The sequence below is a fragment of the Sitodiplosis mosellana genome, unplaced genomic scaffold (genome assembly GCF_009176505.1).
Source record: "Sitodiplosis mosellana isolate CC-2019 unplaced genomic scaffold, AAFC_SMos_1.0 Smas_scaffold_47, whole genome shotgun sequence".
Classification (NCBI taxonomy): domain Eukaryota; kingdom Metazoa; phylum Arthropoda; class Insecta; order Diptera; family Cecidomyiidae; genus Sitodiplosis; species Sitodiplosis mosellana.
In genome coordinates, this window is record NW_022595289.1 from 565245 (window position 1) to 588992 (window position 23748).

General features: G+C 35.8%; 4 protein-coding genes across 7 annotated transcripts in view; 1 reads left to right on the forward strand and 3 right to left on the reverse strand.

Moving 5' to 3' along the window:
- Window positions 1–9964: 9964 nt before the first annotated feature.
- On the reverse strand, window positions 9965–12258 carry LOC129570155 (uncharacterized). Its single transcript, XM_055449640.1, has 2 exons — window positions 11190–12258; window positions 9965–10998 (listed from the first exon to the last, which is right to left on the reverse strand). Exons 1-2 carry the CDS (start codon window positions 12256–12258, stop codon window positions 10991–10993), a joined length of 1077 nt encoding a protein of 358 aa, XP_055305615.1. The 3' UTR covers window positions 9965–10990.
- A 61-nt stretch (window positions 12259–12319) lies between these two features.
- Window positions 12320–19042, reverse strand: LOC129570151 (protein tweety-2). Of its 4 annotated transcripts, XM_055449633.1 has the most exons (11): window positions 18630–19042; window positions 18105–18317; window positions 17658–17838; window positions 16077–16171; window positions 15788–16003; window positions 15463–15714; window positions 14980–15101; window positions 14560–14791; window positions 14402–14442; window positions 14052–14309; window positions 12320–12676 (listed from the first exon to the last, which is right to left on the reverse strand). In XM_055449633.1, exons 2-11 carry the CDS (start codon window positions 18222–18224, stop codon window positions 12541–12543), a joined length of 1653 nt encoding a protein of 550 aa, XP_055305608.1. In that variant the 5' UTR covers window positions 18225–18317; window positions 18630–19042; the 3' UTR covers window positions 12320–12540. The 4 variants fall into 4 exon arrangements, with proteins under 4 accessions (XP_055305608.1, XP_055305610.1, XP_055305607.1 ...); XM_055449635.1 differs by having other exon boundaries at window positions 14121–14309; window positions 18105–19042; XM_055449632.1 differs by having other exon boundaries at window positions 12469–12676; window positions 18105–19042.
- Window positions 19043–19180: 138 nt separating this feature from the next.
- LOC129570154 (dual specificity mitogen-activated protein kinase kinase 4) lies at window positions 19181–21200 on the reverse strand. The gene is made up of 7 exons (XM_055449639.1): window positions 20879–21200; window positions 20563–20651; window positions 20427–20498; window positions 20234–20358; window positions 19859–20158; window positions 19533–19759; window positions 19181–19407 (listed from the first exon to the last, which is right to left on the reverse strand). The coding sequence occupies exons 1-7, from the start codon at window positions 20977–20979 to the stop codon at window positions 19224–19226; spliced, it is 1098 nt and encodes a 365-aa protein (XP_055305614.1). The 5' UTR covers window positions 20980–21200; the 3' UTR covers window positions 19181–19223.
- Window positions 21201–21229: 29 nt separating this feature from the next.
- LOC129570152 (intraflagellar transport protein 56) overlaps window positions 21230–23748 on the forward strand; it is a 4629-nt gene continuing 2110 nt past the window's right edge. Inside the window, exons 1-7 of the mRNA XM_055449637.1 lie at window positions 21230–21375; window positions 21434–21559; window positions 21633–21795; window positions 21912–22143; window positions 22231–22684; window positions 22762–22959; window positions 23081–23215. Coding sequence (XP_055305612.1) covers window positions 21373–21375; window positions 21434–21559; window positions 21633–21795; window positions 21912–22143; window positions 22231–22684; window positions 22762–22959; window positions 23081–23215 — 1311 coding nt within the window. The 5' untranslated portion in view covers window positions 21230–21372. The remainder of the gene's footprint in view (window positions 21376–21433; window positions 21560–21632; window positions 21796–21911; window positions 22144–22230; window positions 22685–22761; window positions 22960–23080; window positions 23216–23748) is intronic.

Below are 23748 nucleotides of genomic sequence, written 5' to 3' on the forward strand. Positions count from 1 at the left end.
CATTTTAGCTTCGTAGTTATTTCATTTTGCATCAAATTTCGCTTGCAGTGTAAATAAAGAAAATATTATATTTTATAATAAAAACAACTTTAGGGGGAGCGTGTTATATATATACGTAAATCTACTACTACATGTCAGTGTGAATCATTTGACAAACAATAGACAAACACTGTCATACAACAAAACCTCACTTTATGTTAAACTAATAAATTCATTCCATTCGCACCACTCAAACCGAACATCGCATTTCATTAGAACATTACATATAGCCTGACTTGAACGTGTGAAAATGAAAGACTAAATGAAGCGTTGAAAATTGTAATAAAGGCCTCAATGACTGCCAAAGTCGTCGATCAATTCATCAGAGGGGTGGTAAATTGAAGAGAAGTTCTACGTCTAATCTAAACAGGTCCCTATTGGTATCCATCTCACAGGGTGTATTCAAATTTTATTGTAGGATCTTCATGAGCTGTTTCATCTCAAGTTTGTAGTTTTTGAAGGTAGATCGAGCCTAAGCTTTTTATCCTTTTCTCAATTCAGCATGTTTCTGAACCTTTTCAGCCGAACGATATGACTTTTTTAGAAAGAAGAAAATTTTTTTAATCTGGAATTAGAAGCGGGATTAAGTATACGGTCCGTTTAATATTTGTTTAAATAGAGAAAATTCACAGAAATAGAAAAGGTGATATTGTGAAAACGGTTTCAAACTGAAACTCAATGAGTGCAGTTCGTCCTTAGAAATTTATTCAATTCACAAAACCATCAATATGTTGTCTATTTGAAAATTTCGTTGATGAAAAAATTGAATTGATTTTCTCCCCATATGAAGAATTTTCGACATTAACTTTTGACCGGCGAAGTTTTCGGTTTTTCATATTTTAGCAATGGCATTGGTTTCAATTAAAGGTGTCAAACGGACGGACTGTCCGCCTTTTTGGCCCGTCCGTCCGTCCAGGGCTCTTGAAAATTTTTTGTCCGTCCGTTCAGAGCTGCTAAAAATTTTCTTGTCCGTCCGTCCGCCCGTTCAGCTACGATCGGACGGACCAAGAAAATTTCCGAGGGTCCTGAACGGACGGACGGACAACTAAATTCAGAAGGCTCTGAACGGACGGACATACAAAATTCTCATACAATATTTTTCACGATTTGAAGAAGAATTTTTTTTTTTTTCAAAATATTAAAAAAAAAAAAAATCATCGAAAAAATTTCCATCGAATTTTTTTTATTTACACGAAAATTCCCATCGATTATACAATTGATCACGGTTTTATCCAATTTAATGGTTTTCAAATAAGAACAAATTGAAATTTACACGAATTTCATAAAGAAATCGAACAATAAGATACATAACAAAAATACCATCGGTATCAGCAATTGGTTTTTAAAACACGGGAGAAACGAAAATATCGAATATAGTTCAAATTTTGATATATCAAAACGTACATATGTTTATGTGTTGAACAATGTACCATTCTCCAAACGATAAACATTGACCATTTCTCTATTTTATTTTTATTTATTCACAACAGGTCTCATTTTACAAAATTAGAAGACTATCTACTACAAAAAGCAAAAATTTATTGCTATTGAATACTTGGAAAACAATTTTTTTACTGAAATTTTCACTCACAAATAGTCTGACGGACGGACGGACAAGAAAATTTTTAGCGGCTCTGAACGGACGGACAAAAAAAATTCAAGAGCCCTGAACGGACGGACGGACGGACGGACAAGGTGCTTGTCCGTTGACACCTTTAGTTTCAATGAGTTTAGTCGCCCCTAGAAACTCATTCAATCCATTAAACCATCATAATCGAGTGTATTTCAAAATTTTGTTGAAACTAATTTAAGTCAATTTTTTACCAATATGAATGATCTTCGAACGACAACTTTCAAACGACAACATTTTTTGTTCTGCATATTTTGGCTATGGGATTGATTTCAATGAGTTCAAGTAGACTCCAGACGCTCATTCAATTTATTAAACTATCAAAAATGGTCCGGTTTGAAAATTTCGTTGAAAAAAATGTTGCATCGATTTTCTCCTTATATGAAAGATTTTTGATTCCAACTTTTTATTTTATTTTATTTTATTAAACACCGCCAAGCTCTGGCTGAATATAATGTGGGTTTTGTTAGAGGTTTGGCCGGAAAAGAGTGCAAGAGTGTTACAATTTTTGTAAATAATGAGCAATAGTAGCAGTAACTTTCGATAACTTTCAGTTCTCGCCTCGTTAAAAACCTGGCTCTTTTCGTAAATTATGAGGTAATCACAATAGTAGGAACATGAAAATGAAAGCAGTCATACAACCAAGATGGAAATGCTTGATAGTAGTCTATAGCAAACGGTCCAGGATAACTTTTGGTAAACGTTTCCAAAGGGACAAAGGCTATGTGAAGCTGAACTGTTACGCGTTGAATTTAAGACTTTGAGACTGCAAAAGTCGTCACTCAATTTATCCGATAGATAAATTGATGAGAAGTTCTACGTCGGTTAAGGCAGATCCATGTTGATTGCAGAGTGCATTGAGTTGTCATGGACCATGATTTGAAACGTAACTAGATCATTTGATGCTAAATGGTAAATAATTCAAAATTGACTTCAAAGATAAGAATATTAACCTGCCAACTAGTGGATAGCTACAACAAAGCACAAAATCAAAATAAAAATTTACAATAAATAAGTGTAAACATCACAGATGAGTATCATCTTTTCAATACACATAAAAGAATGTATGGAAAACAATTCGTTAGTCTTTTAATATTGATTTTGCTGTGTGCTCACACGGAGTTGAATTCCACGTGCGTGGTTGGAACCTGGCGGCCAATGTAATTTCTCCATAAGCTGTGCACAAAATGTGTACAACTGTAACGTTTTCCTCATTGGGGGGACAGCCCCGCTCATGTTTGTTGCAATCAGAAGCAACCCAAATGGCACCCGGGCAGTATGCTTTGTCCTTGATGAATTCGTCCGCTTGGGATCATGGATCGGGTTTAACGGCAACATGAAAATCGAAATTTCATCATTAATGTGGGCAGTATCAAGGTGTTTTCGTAGAGAACATGTACAAAAAATGAGGTTACCTGGATGAGAAGTTGACTAGGCGGCCAGGTAATCATTTGAGTTTGCAAAGCGATCCAAAAGTGGTGTCCGTCATTTTGCGAACCGATGATGCAAAATTCGTCTTTGAGGTCGCTGTTGTGAACAGTTCCGGCACCATGTTCGGCATTTTGCACATTTGAGGAACTGGAGCCTCGCGCACCAACTTCATGTGCTTGTCATTGACCTTGGAAAGGTCTTGGCCCAAATAGTCGGAAACACCATTACCCCCATGCGTAAAGTGTGGTTTAGTCAAAAATATAGTGGTTGCAACATTTCGATAAATTTTCAAATCTATACCCATATCCCACGAAGGGAGTACCCAGGGGGTAGTCTGAAGTATCCAAAAGAAGATCCTCCTCGCCACTTTTCCAACGCCGGTCTAAGTGCCCCGATTGGTCCAAAAACGAAAAAGTTATGGGCATTGGGAGTTTGACCTTGGTTTTTTATGAAAGTATCGATTTGGATGTACGTCCGTCCGTCTGTCCGTACCTTCTTCGGTTTCCGATGCGCATATGCCTTAGTTGTAGCTAGTGTCGGGGCACGTTGAAATCCGTCCTCAGATTGACATTTGCATTACAGGAGAGCTGGCTATGGCTTCATTAGCCTGCATGTATACGATTTTTTCAAGTATTTATTTCGCACACTAGATCAACTCAGACACCCATCGGGCAAAGTCAGCTCGTAATTATTTGAGAAGACCTTCAAAAAGTTCCATACACACATGCCAATGTTTATGTGATATAAAAGAAAAAAGTCGATTTTTATGAAAAATCGACCCTCTTAAATTTCACACCAAACGCGATTTCTCAAAAATCAGCCCGACAATCTTTTACCAAAAACTGAGCGTTTGTAGCCGACCATACCAACAAAATCAGTTAATCACATTGTTTTGTCACAAATTTTATATCATTCTAGTCGTAAGGACTTGCTGTATCCTAATAATATAAAGTTCATCCGTGTCAACATCAATTTCGTCGATTTTTCTCTGTGATAATTTGTGCACATTTTTGGTTACGTCGCTCTCTTTATTCACGTCGTTTTCCTGTGTTATTGTTGTTGGTTTTCATAACCATAAAATGGCCCAATGTGCGTGTGACAACAGCATTTCATGCTATGGCTTATGTGGCAATTCATTTCATTTCGCCTGCCTGAATAAAGACACTGTCACCACTACGGCGTCTCCACTGTCAAGTCACAGGTTGAGTTTCTTTTCGTGCCCCGTATATTTATTGTTATTTAATTGTTTTTTGTTATTTATATGGTAATTTAATATAAAAAAATTGTGTAATCGTGGAAATAAACTCTGTATGCGTTCATTACATATGAAGTTTAATAGTATTCAGTGCGCAGTGTGATTATATCGTGCCTGTGATTGAACTGTGAACATTTTGTTGTGTTTGGCATCGTAATGTCAACACAGAGACAATGCTCGCGCGATTAATGCGCACCGAACAATGTAAAATTAGACTCGACGACCAAATGTTCCCAATGCCAACATGTTATCCATTTACCGTGCATTGGAATTCCGTTGAAAACGTCTGAAATTTCTTCCCCGAATATCCGAATTCTGTGCCAAAAATGTGTTGCTGAACCAATTGGCACGCAAATGACGTCAGAGATGAACATGTCATTCAGCTCCGATGTAAAGTCAACACTGAAAGCCACCATGAAAACAGTAATGCACGAAGTGAAAATGCTCCGAAATCTGATTGAGGCCAATGGCGTAAAATTGGATTCAATTTAAAAAAAAGCCGATGATATTGTCAATCGCACCGAAAAAATAGCAACCACAACAAAACCGTCTATCCCAATGAAGAGCCAGCTGCCAAGCAGCACACCGAAAACCACACGAACAAAATACCCGTTTCAAGCAAAAGAACCCACACCGAAGCCATCATTTGCCAATGTTGTTGTCAATAACGCACAATCGGCCAAACGCAAACGATATGATGATGCTCCACGAATGAAATTTAATGAAAACAAACCGACTACAAAAATTGGCACAAAACAATCGATTGGTCTATAAGTGGTGGCCAAACCGAAACGTCCTGAGAAACGGATTTTTGCTAAAGCAGTTTGGGTCTCTCGGCTCAATCCAGATACAACAACCGAAGAAATTTCCGACTACATTGTCAACAATACATCGATCAGCGATAAGTCAAAGTTTAATGTGCACAAATTAGTGAAAAAAGACCGTGAGTTGAGCACACTGAAATTCGTGTCGTTCAAAATTGAATCAAGTGAAGAAGACTTTGAATCATTGATTGATGCTGATATGTGGCCAGAGCAAGTAATGGTGCGCGAGTTTTTGAAAAACAAAACGCTTGGTGATTTCTTCCCGAAATTGAATGAATCCCCGAGATTTAATGAAAAAAAACGGTCACTTTCAGTGGAATTGATGGAAACCGAGAAAGATGCGCAAGTTTAAGTGAAGTTTCAATTCTAAATGATTTATATATGTTCATTCAAAACGCTCATTCCATTCGTGATAAAGTAGATGCGGTACGTTTAGCGACAGAATCGTGCCCATTCCACATAATAGCATTTTTCGAAACTTGGCTCACAGAGAGCATTAAAGATATAGAACATTTAAGTAGAAAGTACAATGTGTATCGCGGTGATCGTACAGTTTTGACCAGTGAAAGAAGTTGGTGATTTTAACTTGACAAACGTTGAGTGGATAAATGACGATGTGGAAAGCAATGTGCTTGTTCCCTCAAACTTCCACTCCCAATGTGCTGCTGATTTCATTACCGGCCAGATGGGCCTGGGCCTCCAGCAAATAAACTCAGTAAGAAATCGTAACCTCAAATTGCTGGACCTATTTTTTACAAACGACCATGCCAACACAACAGTGTGCGATGCTACTAAACTGTCACTGACGGATAAAATCGATCGTCACCACCCTCCTTTGTTGATTGAATTTGAATGGCATCCGATTAACAATGGTTCCGAAAACCAGAATAACACGCATTTCAACTTCAAACGGGCTGATTATCAGCGCATGAATGAATATTTTGCTGCCGTCAACTTTGATGACTTATTCGCAAACAAATCACTTGCGGAGAAGGTGTCATCCCTTCATGACGTGTTAGCGGAAGCCATCCAGTGTACGGTTCCAACGTATGTCCGTAAGAACAACCAAAAATGCCCATGGAAAAACAAAGAACTTCGACATCTCAAGAATTTAAGGAAAAAAGCCTGGGATTACTGGAAGCTGACCAATGACAAGTAGCCATTTGAAGAATTTCACGAGGAATTCAGTGCAAAAAATACCGAGCTTTACAATCAGTATGTCGACAAAATGAAATCAAACTTGAAAAGTGATCCATCTTCGTTTTGGCAATATGTTAACTCCAAAAAGAGCACTGATAACATACCAAAAACCATGCGATTCGGCGACACCAAGACATCCAGCGAACCAGAGCAAGCAAATCTATTTGCTGACTTCTTCGGGAGCAATTACTCCTCATCTACGACACCAATTAATCAACCGTCACCTCAGTCTGAGAACACCTCTTGTTTCCAGCTTGACCTTGACTTTGTCATGACTGAAATGACGAAGGTCAATACCAAGACAGGTGCTGGACCTGACGGTATTCATCCTTTGATTTTGAAGGAGTGTGCTCCAACGCTTGCTAGTCCGTTGACTAAGATTTTCAATGAGTCGCTTTCATCTGGCATTTTTCCCGACGAATGGAAACGATCGAGTGTATCAACCAAATTCAAAAAGGACGCCAGATCGGACATTGAAAACTACAGGTGCATAGCAAAACTACCAACGATCGCCAAATTCTTCGAGCACCTCGTCAACGTGAATTTGCTTGAAATCTTCGTGATCGCGTCACGCCAAACCAACATGGATTTATCGTACTGCGATAAAAGCCTATATAAAGAATGTTATTATATTTGACAATATTTGACTCGATGTCAATGACGATGTGGCAGCGCCACCTATAGAGATTCCTTATTAAAATAAGTGGAACTATTGAGTACGTGCACCATATCGCACGTAAATTTTTAATATGGCAGCGCCCATAGAATTGAAAAGTTAACCGATTTCGTAGTCACAAATTATCGCTGTACGGGATTTATGAAATGACGATCTACAGCATCAAACCTAACTGAGTTTGTGTATTACGCCCAGAGTGGCTTGAACATTGGAGCTCAAGTTGATGTCCTGTATACGGACTTTACTAAAGCCTTCGATCGAGTTGATCACAACATTTTGTTTGAAAAATTGAAGTCATTCAACCTACATCAGAACTTGCTGGCATGGCTTAAGTCGTACCTGGAAAACCGTGTTAAATTTGTCAAGCACGGAGCAAGTGATTCAGTCGATTTTACAGCGTCGTCGGGTGTCCCACAGAGTAGCCACCTTGGCCCACACTATTCCTGCTATTCATCAACGACATCGTGGATCAAATGCCCCCAGACATTATGATATTGCTGTTTGCCGACGATATTAAAATTGCCAAAATCATCAAATCTCAGCAAGTGTCGGAGATTCTGCAGCAAGCCATCGACAATATTAAACATTGGTGTGATACAAATCTGCTGCACCTTAACCTCAAAAAATGTGCAGTGCTATCTATCTACAAGAAACGTCAGCATTTGGATACACCTATGGCGACCACACCTTCGACAAAGTGACTGAACACAAAGACTTGGGTGTTCTAATTGACAGAAAGCTATCTTTTGCCAAACACATCGACATGGTCACTTCGAAGGCAACGGCTGCACTTGGCTTTGTCAAACGCTTCTGCCATGATATCACCCACGTTACCACACTAAAGTCGCTATATTTTGCTTTGGTTCAATCTCACCTCGATTACTGCGCCATAGTATGGCTTCCATTCCGCAAAATTCACAGCGACAAAATTGAATCCATGCAACGCCAATTCACTATGTACGCTCGACGAGAATACCCAACCGTACATAACCAATACTCAATCACACCGTACGAGCAGCGATTGTCAGACTTGAACATGATTAGTCTTCGTCGTCGACGTGTCAATGCGTCATTGACTTTTTTCTACGACATTACCAACGGCAACGCTAACTGTCCAACGGTTGGTGACCAAGTCTCATTTAATCAAGGGCGTTCATTGAGACACAGCGAACAATTTAAGGTCAATGACAAACACATGAAGCTAGTGCGCGAAGCTCCAATTCCCCAAATGTGCAAAATGGCGAACATGGTGCCGGAACTGTTCACAGCAACCACCTCGAAGGCGAATTTTGCATCATCGGTTCGCAGAATGACGGACACCACTTTTGGTTCGTTATGCAAACTCAAATGATTACCTGGCCACTCAAGCAACTTCTCATTCAGGTAACCTCATTTTTTGTATATGTTCTCTACGAGAACACCTTGATACTACACACACTGATAATGGAATTACGAATTACGAACTTTCATGTTACCACAAAACCGAACTGTGATCTCGACCTGGATGAGCCCACCAAAGACAACGCAGCATATTGCCCTTGTACTTTTCTTGACTAGGATACAGCTGATTAAGAAACAAATGTGAACGTGGAAGGATCACAAACTAAACCACCCGTTCGAAACTCAGCTCAACGTGTTATTCGTTAACATAAATTTTCATTTAAAAAGACTGAAGAATTGTTTACATACATTCCTCATATATGTATAGAAATGATGATACTTTTCTGTGATCTTTACACCTATATATTTTAAATTGATATTGTTCATTGTTACAGCCATCCGTTGAGTTGGCGGGTTATTTTCCCAAATTCTATTCAATTTTTAATTAACTGCTTTAAAGCATCGAATGCTCCGTTATGTTTCAAATCATGGTTCAATGATAAACTCAAGCCACTCTATAATCAACATGGATCTGCCCAATCGACGTAAAACTCTCGTCAATTTATCAACTGTATAAATTGAGTGACGACTTTTTCAGTCCAAAGTCTCTAATCAAACACTTTTGAACTTCGTACCCATAGATAATACAGCGTCAAAGCGTCACTCAAAATAATATCAGTCATTTTGAAGGGTAAATCCACGCATAGGAGCGTCACTCCATTTTAGCCTCGTCTAGAGGTTTTTCATCTGATAAGTAATTTTCTTTAAAACTTAGTTGGTACATACCTGATGAAAGACCAATGAACTATGCTAAAATGCTGAAAATAAATCATTCAGGGCTTAAGAATCGCACACTCAGTTCACAGTACAACTCATTTCAGTGGAAGCTACAGCGCTCATGTGCGATGCTGTTCTCACAAAACCGAGTTGTGTGCGCACACCGCGCACTTACTTCTCCTCTGCTTTGTGCGGATCTTCGTCGATCGAAGAAAAAAAAGAAGAAGTAGTAGTAATAGTATGTTCAACATAGCCGAAATACAGGCACAAACATGTTTTTTTACTCTGCGTGTCTGCTGTAAGTATTTGAGCACACATTGAACGGACAGTGGTAAACTCATTTGTATTTGAGAACTTGTGAACTGTTCGTCGTCCGTTCGTGTGCGCTACACGCACACGATATTGTGATGCATTGCACTACTCACAGGGTTCACTCTGTGCGATTCTTAAGCCCTGAGATCATTTATTCAAATCAGTCTTGCACTGACCACCGAACCAACTGGTCTGCCTTTTATTTGTTTTACAAAACGTTTCGTGTGGTTCGATACACCATATATAAGAAACCCAATGATGCTATTAGTAGCGACTTTCTCTATTGCGCTGATTCTGGTTTGGGACATGTGCAGTCTTCAAGATGACTATAAAGTACACCAACGATTTGGATATTGTCCTGCTAAACGTTCACAAATCGACAAATCATGTAAACTACAAAGAAAAAATTTATTTGATGACAATCTGAATCAATGAAACAATTTTTTACTTGGAACTTTTTTCTAATCATATTTATTTTATGCCACGTCATTGATAGGTTTTCGCTTAATTGTTTAGTACGGTTTGAACAAGGTATATCGATAAAATTTATCTTTTTTTCTAAGATTGCCTTAAGTTAATAATAAAAAGACTTAGGATGAGACCACGTTCACATCTAGCATTGAACATAGGTCTCAAAGAACGAATTGCAAGCTATTTATTTCATTTGATTTAACACGTATTCCTTCAGACCTGGTTCAAATGTATTTTTTCAATGCAAACCGAAAAATGGTTGAAGAAAATTTACGATATCATTCTCCTGAATGTCAGAGCAAACAAATATTCGACGTTAGGTGTGAACTTATGCCTAGTCATATGACTACTACAGGGGATGAAGTTACTTTATTTTACTTCATTGTTTCATTCTAGATTAATATAACCGTGAGATTAAAACTTTTCATGCAATATATTTTTTCAGTGAATTGATCATCTTATATTATTTTTATATTATTATTTGAGTGGAAAAGCAACATCAAACAGAAATTCAATTCCAACCCTAACTTATTTAATTGACATATTCTATTAGGACAATTAATACGAGTAGTACAAATGCGTAAAAGAAATGTTTGCATCTCGTTATTTGAGACAGAAAACAAATATTGTTTGGAATCGAGAAATAATTTAATTTTGAGGACTGCTCAATGAAGAGGTTCTTATTCCAATATTTTTTCTGAAAAAATCTAATAAGAAAGTATGTTTGGCAGTGCGGGATATAACCCTTGCATAATCAAATACTTGAATTTTGTTGCCAAAACTATTCGACAAATCAATCCCTAACTGTAAAAGATTAAAATCTCATCCATGAATTATTTCGAACTTATTACTTATTTTCTACTTTTACAGATAATTTAAACGAGAGCGATGAATGTCTTAATACTTATTATTGATAACTATAGTTAATTGTGTGATAGCGATGACTTTGGATGCCTATGTGATGGAATGCCATCTCCACCACAAGAACACGAACCCTACATATCTGAAATAATATACAAATATATATTGAAGTTTAAGTGATTAAAATATTCAAAGAATGGTCGATCGAAAGCATAGGAACTAAGTGTCAATGAAAGAATTCTTTGTGTGTATACAAATAATATGAAATGAAATATTGCGATAATTTTATTATGATGCAGCTTCAGTAAGGCTAATATTTATGAGTAACTATACCTGTATGATCCGTGCGGTGTCCCAGATTCGCGTTCATTCCTCTCATGTTTATACCGGTTGAATTTAAAGTGCGGAATGAGTGTGTGTTGTCATTATATTGCCGTCTCGATGTTTGATTTGATGTTCCTCTAGATGATTTATGTGATACTCCCAAACTTGATGCCTGTCGGTATGGCTTGCAATGGTCACCGTAGCTTTCACTGGAATCACAGTATTGACCTGTGTAGTATTTTTTGAGATCTCGTGCGGAATGATCATAGCCAAATGTGCTGTATGTAGTCTGTTGCTTTTTATCTGATGCGATTTTTGAAGACTTTTGTAACTGAGGAAACGTTTTTGTCCCTGGTTGCATATGCGGTTGCTTTGAAATACTTTGTTTTGAACCCACTTTATTTCGATTTTTCGGCGGGAGCATCGGTGGTTGATCATGTAACGGAGCCGAGGATTTGACCACTATACGACCGTGATTATCATTAAAATGTTTTGAAGATGCACTAACATCGATATTTTCAGGCATTGCCTTCATTGAACGATACTTGGTCAAATTAGAGGCTGAAAGTGGTTGTTGATTTCGTTGATTTTGCATTGTTTTTGGTGGTATTTCTGGTAGTGGTTGGGTGATGATGGATATTTTTTCAGGTCCAGATGCAGCCCTCGAATTCAGCTGTTTAACAGGAAGTACAGGCTGAGCCTGGAAATTTTTCGTTGATAGGGAGGAAATGGTAGTTTGTTGTGGTCTTGTTATCTGTGCTGGTTTTATAGATGCCGGGTAAGGAGGTGGTTCGATGCTGTAAATGGGTCCATGGTGTGTGTGGGCGATGTTTCCTTGTTCATCGTTTTTAGGTTGCTTGAAAGCAGATCGTTTGTAGGAAATATTCGTTCCACCATCCGTTTCATAGCCTGAAACAAATCCACTTCCCCCTACGGTAAGTGAGTTGTTCGATCCATTGTATATAGTTTTAATATTATTGTTATTGGTCGCACTCGTGGAATTCATGTTAGATACATTGCACTCTTTTGATACTGTAGTTACACTTGGAGGTGAAGCCTTTTTCAGAACCGGGTTCATTCCTCGCTCAGTTAGGCTCCCACCATATCGACCACCATGTCTTAAAGTAGCACATTTGTTCAAATTAGTCGATGCAAATGAAGCTTCTCGCAACGCTTTCGGTCCTATGCTGATATATTTGGGATCAAATCGATTAAAACCACTGAGAGGAATTTCGCGGGAATCTGTTTCACATCGATCGATTGAATTATTTGAATTATTTGCTTTTAATTTTGGTAATGTACCACATTTTCTTAACGATTTATTCGATGAACTGCCTGCAAAACTGCAGGCAGTTGATTCTCAGTAGAAATCATTGGACTCGAGTGTTTTACATTGTTTGCTCAATGTAGCATATTTTCCACTATTTGGGCCAGCAGCATAATTACCGTTGAAATGTGAAGGCAATCGGCCGAGCGTTTGATGTCCATTGGACAGTCTAAATTTCATGGATGAATTGAAGCAATTATTAAATTGTATTTCTCAAATTATTTTAAACACTTAGTAAAATAACTTCTACACTCAAAGCCAATTCGTAGTAAAACGTGATGCGAAATTACTACCAATTCGTAAAAATAATATCGTAGAATGTACGATGGTTTTTACGCTAAAGCTTAGTAAATAGTACGAATATTCGTTTTGAGTGTATAGCTATGATATAAGCATGTTCTTCTTTTATTCCAAATTCCAGTGCAATTTTTTTTATTAAAATATTATAGTTTTCCTACACTTTTGGAATAAGGAGCAAAAAAGACATAAAGCAATCTATCAAAGCAATAATTAGACCGGTGCACAGTCAAAAATTTCAAATGGAGGGTAAAATTTTCCAAAAACGACACGTATTCGAGTCGTATATTGAAAGTCCGAAACTTATCCTAGGGTAAAGTCCGATTCCCCATACACATACGCAAAAATTTTCGGGGTGGGGACTACTCCGCCACTCCTGTGCACCGGCTTGGTAATAGTTACTATCACCACCGATTATTTTGGTTAATTTTGGAATGAATAGATATCATCCGCTGAAAATATTCCTTGGACCTTATTGACTGGCACAACAAAGCTGAATTTGAAACATTCGTTCGCAAAAGCAGTACATATACATATATCTGATGTTAAGAATAATTATTTAATTAGCCAAAATGTGTTTCTGATAAGACATAGGAGGCATGTGTCTGAAGCAAAGTTGAAGATCTTGAAAATGATTCACGTATAAACGGGTTGGCTAATCTCATTTTTATTCTCCACAACATATAAATACCTGCTACTTATAAGAGTAATTAATTGGTTGTTGTAATCACAGCTTAAAGAACTAACGTGCGCGAATATCAAGTTACATATTTTAATATACCGCTTCTGTGAAAAACTGTTTCAAACCACATATTTTGATACAACGAAATGAGGTCTAACGATTATTCTTACGGGTTCATAAGAAGGAAGGACTGATTTTTAAGGCTAACTATAATGTCAGCAAAAAGGTGAAAAAAATAGCAACAAAAATGTAAAATAACTATGATACTGAAGGTGGATAATAACATAACGGCTGCTCAATCCAATGAAAGATGCTTGAAAGTGCGTTAGCTAATGACAAGAACGGTCGCTGCGTTCACTTCTTCATATTCGTAAACATTGTTTACAATAGATTCGAGAAGAGTGTGAAGTGACATACTCAAATGATATCGTTTTTTCAACTCGAATTTTGAAAGAATGAGCCTAAAATTTTGGGAAATTACCCCTATCCCACTCTGGAGGTCAAACTATGAAACTAAAAGAAAAATGAAATTAAATGAAAAAAATATAATAACAAAAGATCATGCCTTCTGGTGTCATGCACCACAATATTATAATCTGGTGGTGGTGGTTCATTATTATAATTAATTGCCAACCCTCTCATCGTCCCAGTTGTGGACTTCCGTGATGTGTTGTTGACTCCATTTGTGCTATGGATTTGCTGATGGTGTAGAAGAGTTCTGTTAACAATTGAGCTTCCACTTTGGCTAGGGGCTGGGGGTGATGCAGTCACCACTGGATTCAAGAATGGTATACTTTCAGCCTTATCTGAAGAGAATTTTCGTCTAAAAACGATATTATTGAAATTATTTAATCATTAGTTGGTGTTATAATTCACTTCAAGGATATTTTTTGTCTATTGCAACCAGCCACTTACTTTTGTCTCAAATAAATCCACGTATGATTGTTAACGAATATCTAGTTAAATCACGGAGAACAAATATTACATGATGATAATGAAAATATTTCAGATTAATCTCAAGCTAAGGATTGAGTTATTGAAATGTAAATATCCCATTTGGGTTATATTCATACCAATAATGTAAGCAAAAACGCCATCGCTAATCCAGCTACCGTCATCAGAGTTAGTCCAAGTAAAGCACCCTCACATAAACCTTTTACGGCTTGATCGTAATGTTGATGAACAGAACTCTGGTCCAACATTTGTAATAGTTCATGAAGTACATAGCGACTTTCTTTGAGTTCATTTTCTATTTGATCAGTAGTTGTAGATATTTCAGCGCGTGGATACAAATCTTTCGATATTCTGCAGTAAAATAATAATTTGAATGAAAAATACATTTATTTCGATTACATCTATTACACAGCGCGTGTTGCGTTTCTAATGGCGCGACGATTCATGTTACGTTTTTAAGAAGAAAAAAATCATGTTTCGCTTCAGTTCAAACACTTCTGTATTGTCATTTTTATTCTCAATAACACAATTGGACGTACCGTATCACATCCTTAAATGCAGTGCTGGCATGCTCAATGTTTTCCCTTGATTCATTCAAACGCATACGGAACCTTTCACGTAAGCTTCCACAATTCAAATAGTAAACGTCATTTGGATAATCCTATGGAAAAATAATTCATTATAATTACAAGTGTGAAAGTTTTTTTAAGAAGTACTCTGTTTTTGTAAAATGTGTTGCTTTAAAAACATGAACATCAAATATGAACATGAATTGTACACTTCAAAAATATGAACGCTTCAAAAAATTTACCTATTGAAGCTTTTCATTGTATTTTTTTTTTACTTTGGGGATTCAACTACTTTTACTTTATATCCTCAAAGTACAAATTTCCCTAATACGGAAAATTTTCGTTATTAGGACATTTCACTGTATCAAGTAGTGACAGATAATTAAGTAAAAGTACTTCTTTAATATTTGCATAGGATATCTAGCGACAGTATTTAATTTGGAATATACATACACTTGCAAATTTATTGCATAGGTGTGTTGTTGGTTGCATGCAAAAGTCACCCAAAGCAACAGAACTGGCCAAATAGATCCCGGATAAAAGCCAACATATAATGATTCCGAATAGTCCAATAACAGCAAAAAATATAAGGTTGCATCGTGAATTTCTAGCCACACCAATGACCAATACAACACAAAGTACAATCAGAATGGCCAAAAAACCAAGTGTAACCGGATATCGAATGACTTCAAATATTTCGGAAGGCTGTGAAAGTGATAAATAATTCATGATAATGATTGTTTTTTGTCGTTATCTAAGAAAAATAAATGAATCTTACTCCCAAAATTTGTTTTAATGAGTGGTGCTGTGGTGTTCTTATCAAGTATAGAATAGTTTCTAGAGAACTGACCGCGCGTGTTGTATTTTCTCTCACCAAAATAACGTTATCAAGGAGGATTTTCAACGCGGTTTGATTGAAAGTTGGGCGTTCAAATACATCTTCTAAGTCGTACATCAAAACCTTACTGCGAATATCGTGCTTCAATTTTTCAGTCTACAAAATGGTTGGTAAAATTACAATATCAAATAGTAGCAACTTATTCGAACCACACATGGTAAAAACCTACCTTGTTTGTGAAGTTTGAGACTAATCCATCAATTTGGCGAGCCGAATGTAAGGTTTCCAACATACCATTATGAAAGTCGTCATTCCCGTAGAGGCCTACATATATTTTCATAATAAATAGTTTATTTGTTTGCCTTTTAAGAATGCAAGCACCTATTCAAATTGTTATTCATATTTTTGACTAAATTTGTTCAAATCTTTTCCTTTTATTACTTTTATTTAATGATAGTAGTATTTATTGAACTAGTCATTTTATATTGACTTTCTGTTTTCTCACAAAAAAGATCTTCTCTCTTTTTTATTGAAAAAAAAAACCCTTCAAATAATGAAATTTCGAATGCCAGAGCATGTGTGAGTATGTTTCGGATAAATTTGTGCATACTATTTCTCATATAATGTTCTTCGAAGTCAGTAAATATTCGAGATTCGAGCAAATATATTTGCAGTCATGACATATCATAAAAATACATGATTTAAGACCAAAAAGTCTCGATAGATTTATAAAGCTGGTAATTTCGAAGCATTATAATAATGAAAATGTTCAAAGTTATCAATAAAATGAAGAATTTTCAAACAATGATTTGTGAAAACTTTGATATTGTGTAAATAGATTTGATGAATAGGTGACAAATAGATATGTGTTCCTTTCATACCATTGGACTAATGGCATTATCATTATTCCACGAAAAGATGCGGAAAGGAACTTTCTGATCCAGTTCAACACATTTCAATATGTTTTATGCACCATAATTGATTCTGATTTATTATTATTATGTATATACATATATATGTATATTTGTACTGTAAACCACAAACCTCGCTTCAATAAATATCTCCGTCAAAAACTCGACTTAAATAGTCTAACTACAGACATATTTACAATGCAATGAATTAAAAATAGTGGTGTTTACTCGGACCGTATGAATAAAACCAAGAAAAGGTTGGAAAATGAATGAGCCAGCGCCGTAGCCAGGCCGGCGCAATGGGTGCATTGCACCCTCCAAAAATTTCAAAGGTGCAACAAGTTCGGGCGCAAAATCGGGTTTCAAAGGTGCAACAAAAGAAAAATTTCGATTTTGCACCCTCCAATTTTTTTTTCTGGCTACGGCGCTGGAATGAGCTGTTATCCCCATTGCCAAGGTTGCAATCACTGAAGGATATATTTTCATTGCTAGTGTCAAAAAGACAAACGTGACGAAAACGATAGCAATTTTGATTTTTGTAAAATGTCAAAAAAACAAGAAAATACATTCGAATCTAAAGGACTTTTACAAAATGCAAGAAATGAATTCTTGTTTTTGTTTCGAAGTGGGAAAACTCAATTTAAATGTCTGCGTCGGAATGCTTTACGAATGGAAAGAACATTGAATAATAATGATGCAAATAAATATCTGGAAATTTCAATCAGACATTTCATACACGTTGACTTGATAAAGCTATATAAATATAAAGCTGACAATAAAAATTTCTGGTAACATATAAGATATATGAACATACTGCATGTACTGTATATGGTACTGCATGTACTGTATATTTTCAATGAACGAATTGGCCATTTGCATGTTTTAACAATATTAATTACCTAAACCAATTGCAGCACAGCAAAATAAAGTTGTAGATATTAAAGTGAACTTTTGACATGCTTGAGACTGTAGTTTACTGTTGGTCGTTTGGTCGCAACATCGTGTTAATAAATATAATAAGAGTCCAACCAATGACAATATTAGAATTGCGGCCGGAATTGATGCCAATATGCCTAAACTCTGAAAATAATGTAAACAAAATGAACATATTTGTATGAATTGATGTGACATATCCAAAACATCTTGCAATCAATCTTCAGTTTACGTATATTTTCTAATAAAATTTAGTTTAGAACAAAACATTTTCATTCGAGTACTTAGATTAGATATAAAAATGGTATCTGTGTTCGAATAAGTTCATTGGAAAATTTGAACAGAAATATTCCGATCGCCAGAAAAGTTAATTGGTTTTGTTGATATAAAAACACAAACTATTCTATACTTACTTCTTTATAAATAACACTTCTAGGGTCAAACGTACTGTTCACGCGATTCAATGTAACATTTATGTGGGGAACTGAATGAACCAAACGAACCAAAATACTTGGCTGGCTATTTACGTCCATCTTTACTTTGATTTATTTCTGCCTTCCTTAAATGGTAACTTTTATAAACTGTGCAATCTTTAACCTGGATTTTCTTCTGATCAGTTCAGTAAACTGTAATATGTTTTTCACTCGATAACAATATGAAAACACATCTGAATTATATAATGCTTTTCATTGTCCCAGGAATAATAACATTTCCGACAAATAGGGTATTTACCCCAGTTCCGGAATTACCAATGAAAATTATTGTTATTTATTCTGATTTAACACACATATTTCACTTTGAATTTTTGAAGCCAGATTTGTGATTTTTCAATACAGCTTCCGATAAATACAAAACTTTATAATACGAATTGCATGTTATTTTATTTCAGCTTCAAAACAGTTGTGTATTAGAAAAAAAAACATAGATACATGTTTTACCCTGGCGTGTATTGGCAGAACTGTGTATTGGCAGAGCAGAACAACAAACACACCCCAAAGCCTTTGACGTATCATATATCTCCGTCCTAAGTTGAATATTTAATACGAAAAAGTAAACAATTCAAATGAAGTGAATAAGTTTGTTTATCCTTTACTTATTCTTATAACAAGATAATAGTTAAATTTTCGACTAAAATTAGAGCTTCCGAACTAGATACTGTCAACTGAGAAATAGGTAGTAGGTACACTGTACAATCTTGTATTGTTCGCCTATAGATGTCGTACTACAGTCTGTTTTCACGAAAATTTTATATTCACCACAAACGTAATAAGCAGATATAATTCAAAGGAAGGAAAAAGAAAGTATAATTTACCCATGAACCTGGTAGTGAAATCACTAGAAATATTTAAAGGCTTTAGCTGTGGGACAGATATTGAACCATCTATTGTTTTTCGATGTATCCAATTATGTTCGAAGAACAAGTCATAAGGAATACCTATCGAAATAGTAACTTGTTTTCATGCCGACAGTAATGAATACATAGAACAACTTGAAATTCAAAGTTTTTATTAAACGCTAAAGTAACATATTCATCATTCAAACCAACATTCCGCAGGTTCATCAGCAGTAAAGCAAGTTATCCCATGTAGTATCATAGCTTGAAGAATGTCACTAACATAGGTTGCCACATCAGTATAACTGCGTTCACCACGTTGAATGAATGGATGTTGTAGAAGTTTGGAATATTTCGGACGGTTGCTCTCTTCTTTAATTAAACTGTAAATAAAAGTCTAATGAACATTCAACTGAAATCATCATGAACATCATAATCTTATAACGTTTGGATCGTTGTTTTTTTTCTTCTTCAAAACATTGAACTACAAACATTACAGAATAGTTACCATGTATTGACGAAGTCCACAAATTCTTCAGAGAATTCTATATTATTATAAGATGTTGTTAAACGTGGGGCGTCACCTTGAACAACCTGATATAATTGCTCAAATACACTTCCCCATTTTGGGTATGGAAATCGTCCGGTTGCAATTTCAATCAAAGTAATACCAAGTGACCAGACATCACTGCGAACATCATAACCTTTAGCTCGCTGGGGATCAATTCTTTCAGGCTGTGACGAATAAAATTGAAGTTAAAAAAGGAAGACAGTTATCCAGTGTTCAATTTCTTTTCTCTTAAAAGGACTATGATGAAACTATTAAAAACCAACCGCCATATAAGGTCTGCAACCAGCGTCTTTGGTTCGTGCAATTGAATCGACCAACTGCCCAGAAATACCAAAATCGCACAATTTAATATCTCCACGTCTGTGTAATAAAATATTACTCGGTTTCACATCTCTATGGATGATATTCAGTTTTTGTTTTAGATAATTCAAGGCTTTTACGGTTGCCAAAGTTATCTTAGCCAAGATTGATTCGGGTATACGTTCACATTGTCTTTCACATATAAATTTATAAAATTTATCCAAAGATGTATCCATCAGCTCCATGCAAATCCAACAGTCACCCTGTGAATTTTGTTTCATGTTTGATTAGTTTTACGTTATTCACTAATATCAATTATGAATTATATTCAATCAAACCTCTTTGAATAGAGCTCCATAGAATTGAACAATGTAGTTGCAGTCATTTGATTTCATTACCACTTCCAAGTCCATTAACAATTGTTTTTGTTCTTTTTCATCGACTGTTGACCTTATTCGCTTCACTGAAAAATTGCACAAATGCCATTGGAAATATTTCAACAATTTTAAAATGCTATTTGCAATATTTTACCAGCCATTGTGGTGTTTGTACGACGAAATATCATTTTGTTAACTGCTCCATACGCTCCACGCCCAATCTCACCTAATAATATAGAACGTGATTCATTAATTGAACCCATTACTCAATTCACTTGAAAGATTCTCACCTAAATCTTGCAGATCATCTGAAGTAAAATCGTAAGTTGTGCCTGGAGCAGTTTGAATTTTACCGCTTGCTTGTAAACGAATTCGTTCTCTACATTGTGAAACATAATAAAAATACAATAATAAAAAATAGTGGTACAATATTTTGGGACTCAAAACAATTGTTATCGTAATATTCAGTAGAGCAAATTGACAAGTAAAAACAACTAACTCCAAGTGAAACCAGCTCAGTTGGAAGCATAGTTAAAAACCAATATCGAATGGCATTTATAATATTTGATAATGCTATTTTAAATAGTATAACATTGTTTTGCTCACCTTGTTCGGTCTGGTGCACTTTGTGGTTTTATTATTGGTGGGGTTTTCACTGTGTCAGCTTGAAAACTTAATTTTAATAGTCTTCTACGTTCGTCAGCCATATTTATTGTACGATCTTCTTGTTTTGATAGTAGACAAATTGTTTCACACTTGAAAAATTACCATAAATTCAATTGTGAAAACTTGTAATCATTAAAAAGTCTAATGGGATTTAATAGAGAAAATAAAAAATAATTAATACATTCACTTCCACAACACACTTGAAAAAATGACAGGTTCCAAACTATTTTTATATTGCCTAGCCTGTGCACCCACCACTACTGTCACTATTAGGTGTGGTGATTTTGAAACTCAACATTGAATATAATGATACAAATGTTTACCGTTCGAAATGTTTTTCCTATCTTCGTTTCCATAGCAAATAGTTTTGCTAGAAAACATTACTTTGAAATTAATCATTTGGTTTCAATATTATTGGAAAAACAAACACCAAAATGGTAAAATAAAGTAAAATTTTAAAATCCATCAATATATTTATGATTCACTTTATTATAGATACTATCACGCATCAGCCGTGATCATCTGGGAAATTTGAAGTCAGGCAATTTGAGACTTACTGTTCCTGATTTTGATGATTTGATTATGAAACGCGATTACACCGGGGCCCGCACATTATTAGAAGTAAGTCATAAGTGGAAATTAGTTTTTCGGACGATTTTCGTTCTTCATTTTTGCTTTGATCTACAAAATACAGTATACAAACTCTGGAAATGATGGGCTATCAAAACAATGGAGAACATTTTGTAATTTCCATCTGGGAAATTATAAAGAAGCATTGAATGATTATCGCGATTTGAAAACACAAAGTGAGGACAGTATTTTAATAATGAACGTTGCAATATGCATGTTTTACTTAGGTAAAAGTATAATTAAAAAAAACGGGGTTTAAATTCAAAGTATTGACCCCTAGTTTTCAACTAGTTGCTCTGAAGTTTGAACGTATACAGCATTTTACATTTTGTGTGTATTTCAGGAATGTATAACGACTCACTGGAAGTTGTAGATGCAATACCTAATAATCCTCTGAAGGTCAGACTTCTTTTTCATTTGGCACACAAACTAAATGATGAAGACCGTTTATTGGAATTACATGGATCATTACGTGACATTGTTGAAGATCAATTGAGTCTAGCGTCCATGCACTACCTACGTGCGCATTATCAAGATGCGATTGATGTATATAAAAAAATTCTTTTAGATAAGAAGTAAGTAAATTTTAAAACATGGCCATTTTTAAAATATGAAACTCAATGAAAATCGTTCGCTCCATTCACGTTTTGTTTTACTCACAGAGAACTTATTGCTCTTAACATTTATCTGGGGCTCTGCTACTACAAACTGGATTATTATGACATTTCACAAGAAGCCCTTGACACATATTTGCTTAAATATCCTGACAGCATCATTGCAATAAACTTAAAGTCATGCAATCGATTTCGGCTAGCAAATGGTAGGGCTGCTGAGAACGAGCTTAAGAATCTAATTCGAACAGAGGGAATCTTTGGTGCTGATTTGATAAAGCATAACTTGGTTGTGTTCAGAAATGGAGAGGGTGCCCTTCAGATTTTACCTAAGCTCATTGATGTGATACCCGAAGCCCGTTTAAATCTTACCATTTATTATTTGAGATCAGTTGAAATTGCCAAGGCTCAAGAGCTAATGGGTTTGATATTGAAACCAACGGTTCCATCAGAATACATATTAAAAGGTGTTGTGCATACTTTATTGGCTCAAAAATTGGATTCGGTGAGTTTTAAAATCTATTTACATAAATAAGGAGACAGAATCCCATTTTTATGAAGCGCATTTCAATGTTCCCATAGCGAGAACATCTAAAAAACGCGCAACAGTACTTTCAACTTGTGGGAGGAAGTGCGACTGAATGTGACACCATTCCAGGTCGACAATGTATGGCATCCGCTTTTTTCCTCTATGGGCAATTTGAAGAGGTGCTCGTATATTTAAACTCAATACGTAGCTTTTTTGTCAATGATGATGTTTTCAACTACAACTATGCGCAGGTAAATGCGGCATTTTGTTTTCACAAATTCCAAAGTTCATCTTCAAAAACGAATAAATTTCAAATGACACAAAATACTGTAAAGTAGACACCAAAAACTTCAATTCATTATATATTTGCAGGCTAAGGCTGCGACTGGGAATTATAAAGAAGCTATGGAGTTATTATTGGGAATATCTGAGCCATACATAATACAACAGCCTAGCTTCAACATGATACTGTCAAAGTGCCATATTCTCTGTGGACATTCTGAAGAGGTTGAAAATTATTTCATAGGGCAATATTTATTCGAAGAAATAGCTAAATTCTCTACAAATATTTATATTGAGTATAATCATCAACAAACTTAGTGGTTTTTAACACTATGACGGTTCATCATACTTTATACCTATTTCTGTTTTTTGGGGGACTACAATGCCCCATATGTACTTCATATGAAATCTGGACTGTTATAAGAGATAACAAATTAGTGTCTGGGGCAAAGTTGTAATACTCGAAGTTTGCTATAATTTTGCTGCAACAAATATTGCTTATCTCTTTTCAATCCCGCGAAAAAAACGCCAAAAACCGCGAAAATCGCGAAATTTTCCCACCTCATTTTTAGTTAAGCTGATAAGAAGTAAGAGACTTGACTTTTCACGATTTCGCGGCTTTTCGCGTAACGGATAAGAGATAACGACTTGATGTCTATGGCGAATTCGCTTAAGTTGTAGTACATAAACTAGTCTACAACACTGCCACAGACACCAAGTCGATGATTCCAGGGCAAAATTCCCAAAAAAAAATTCCC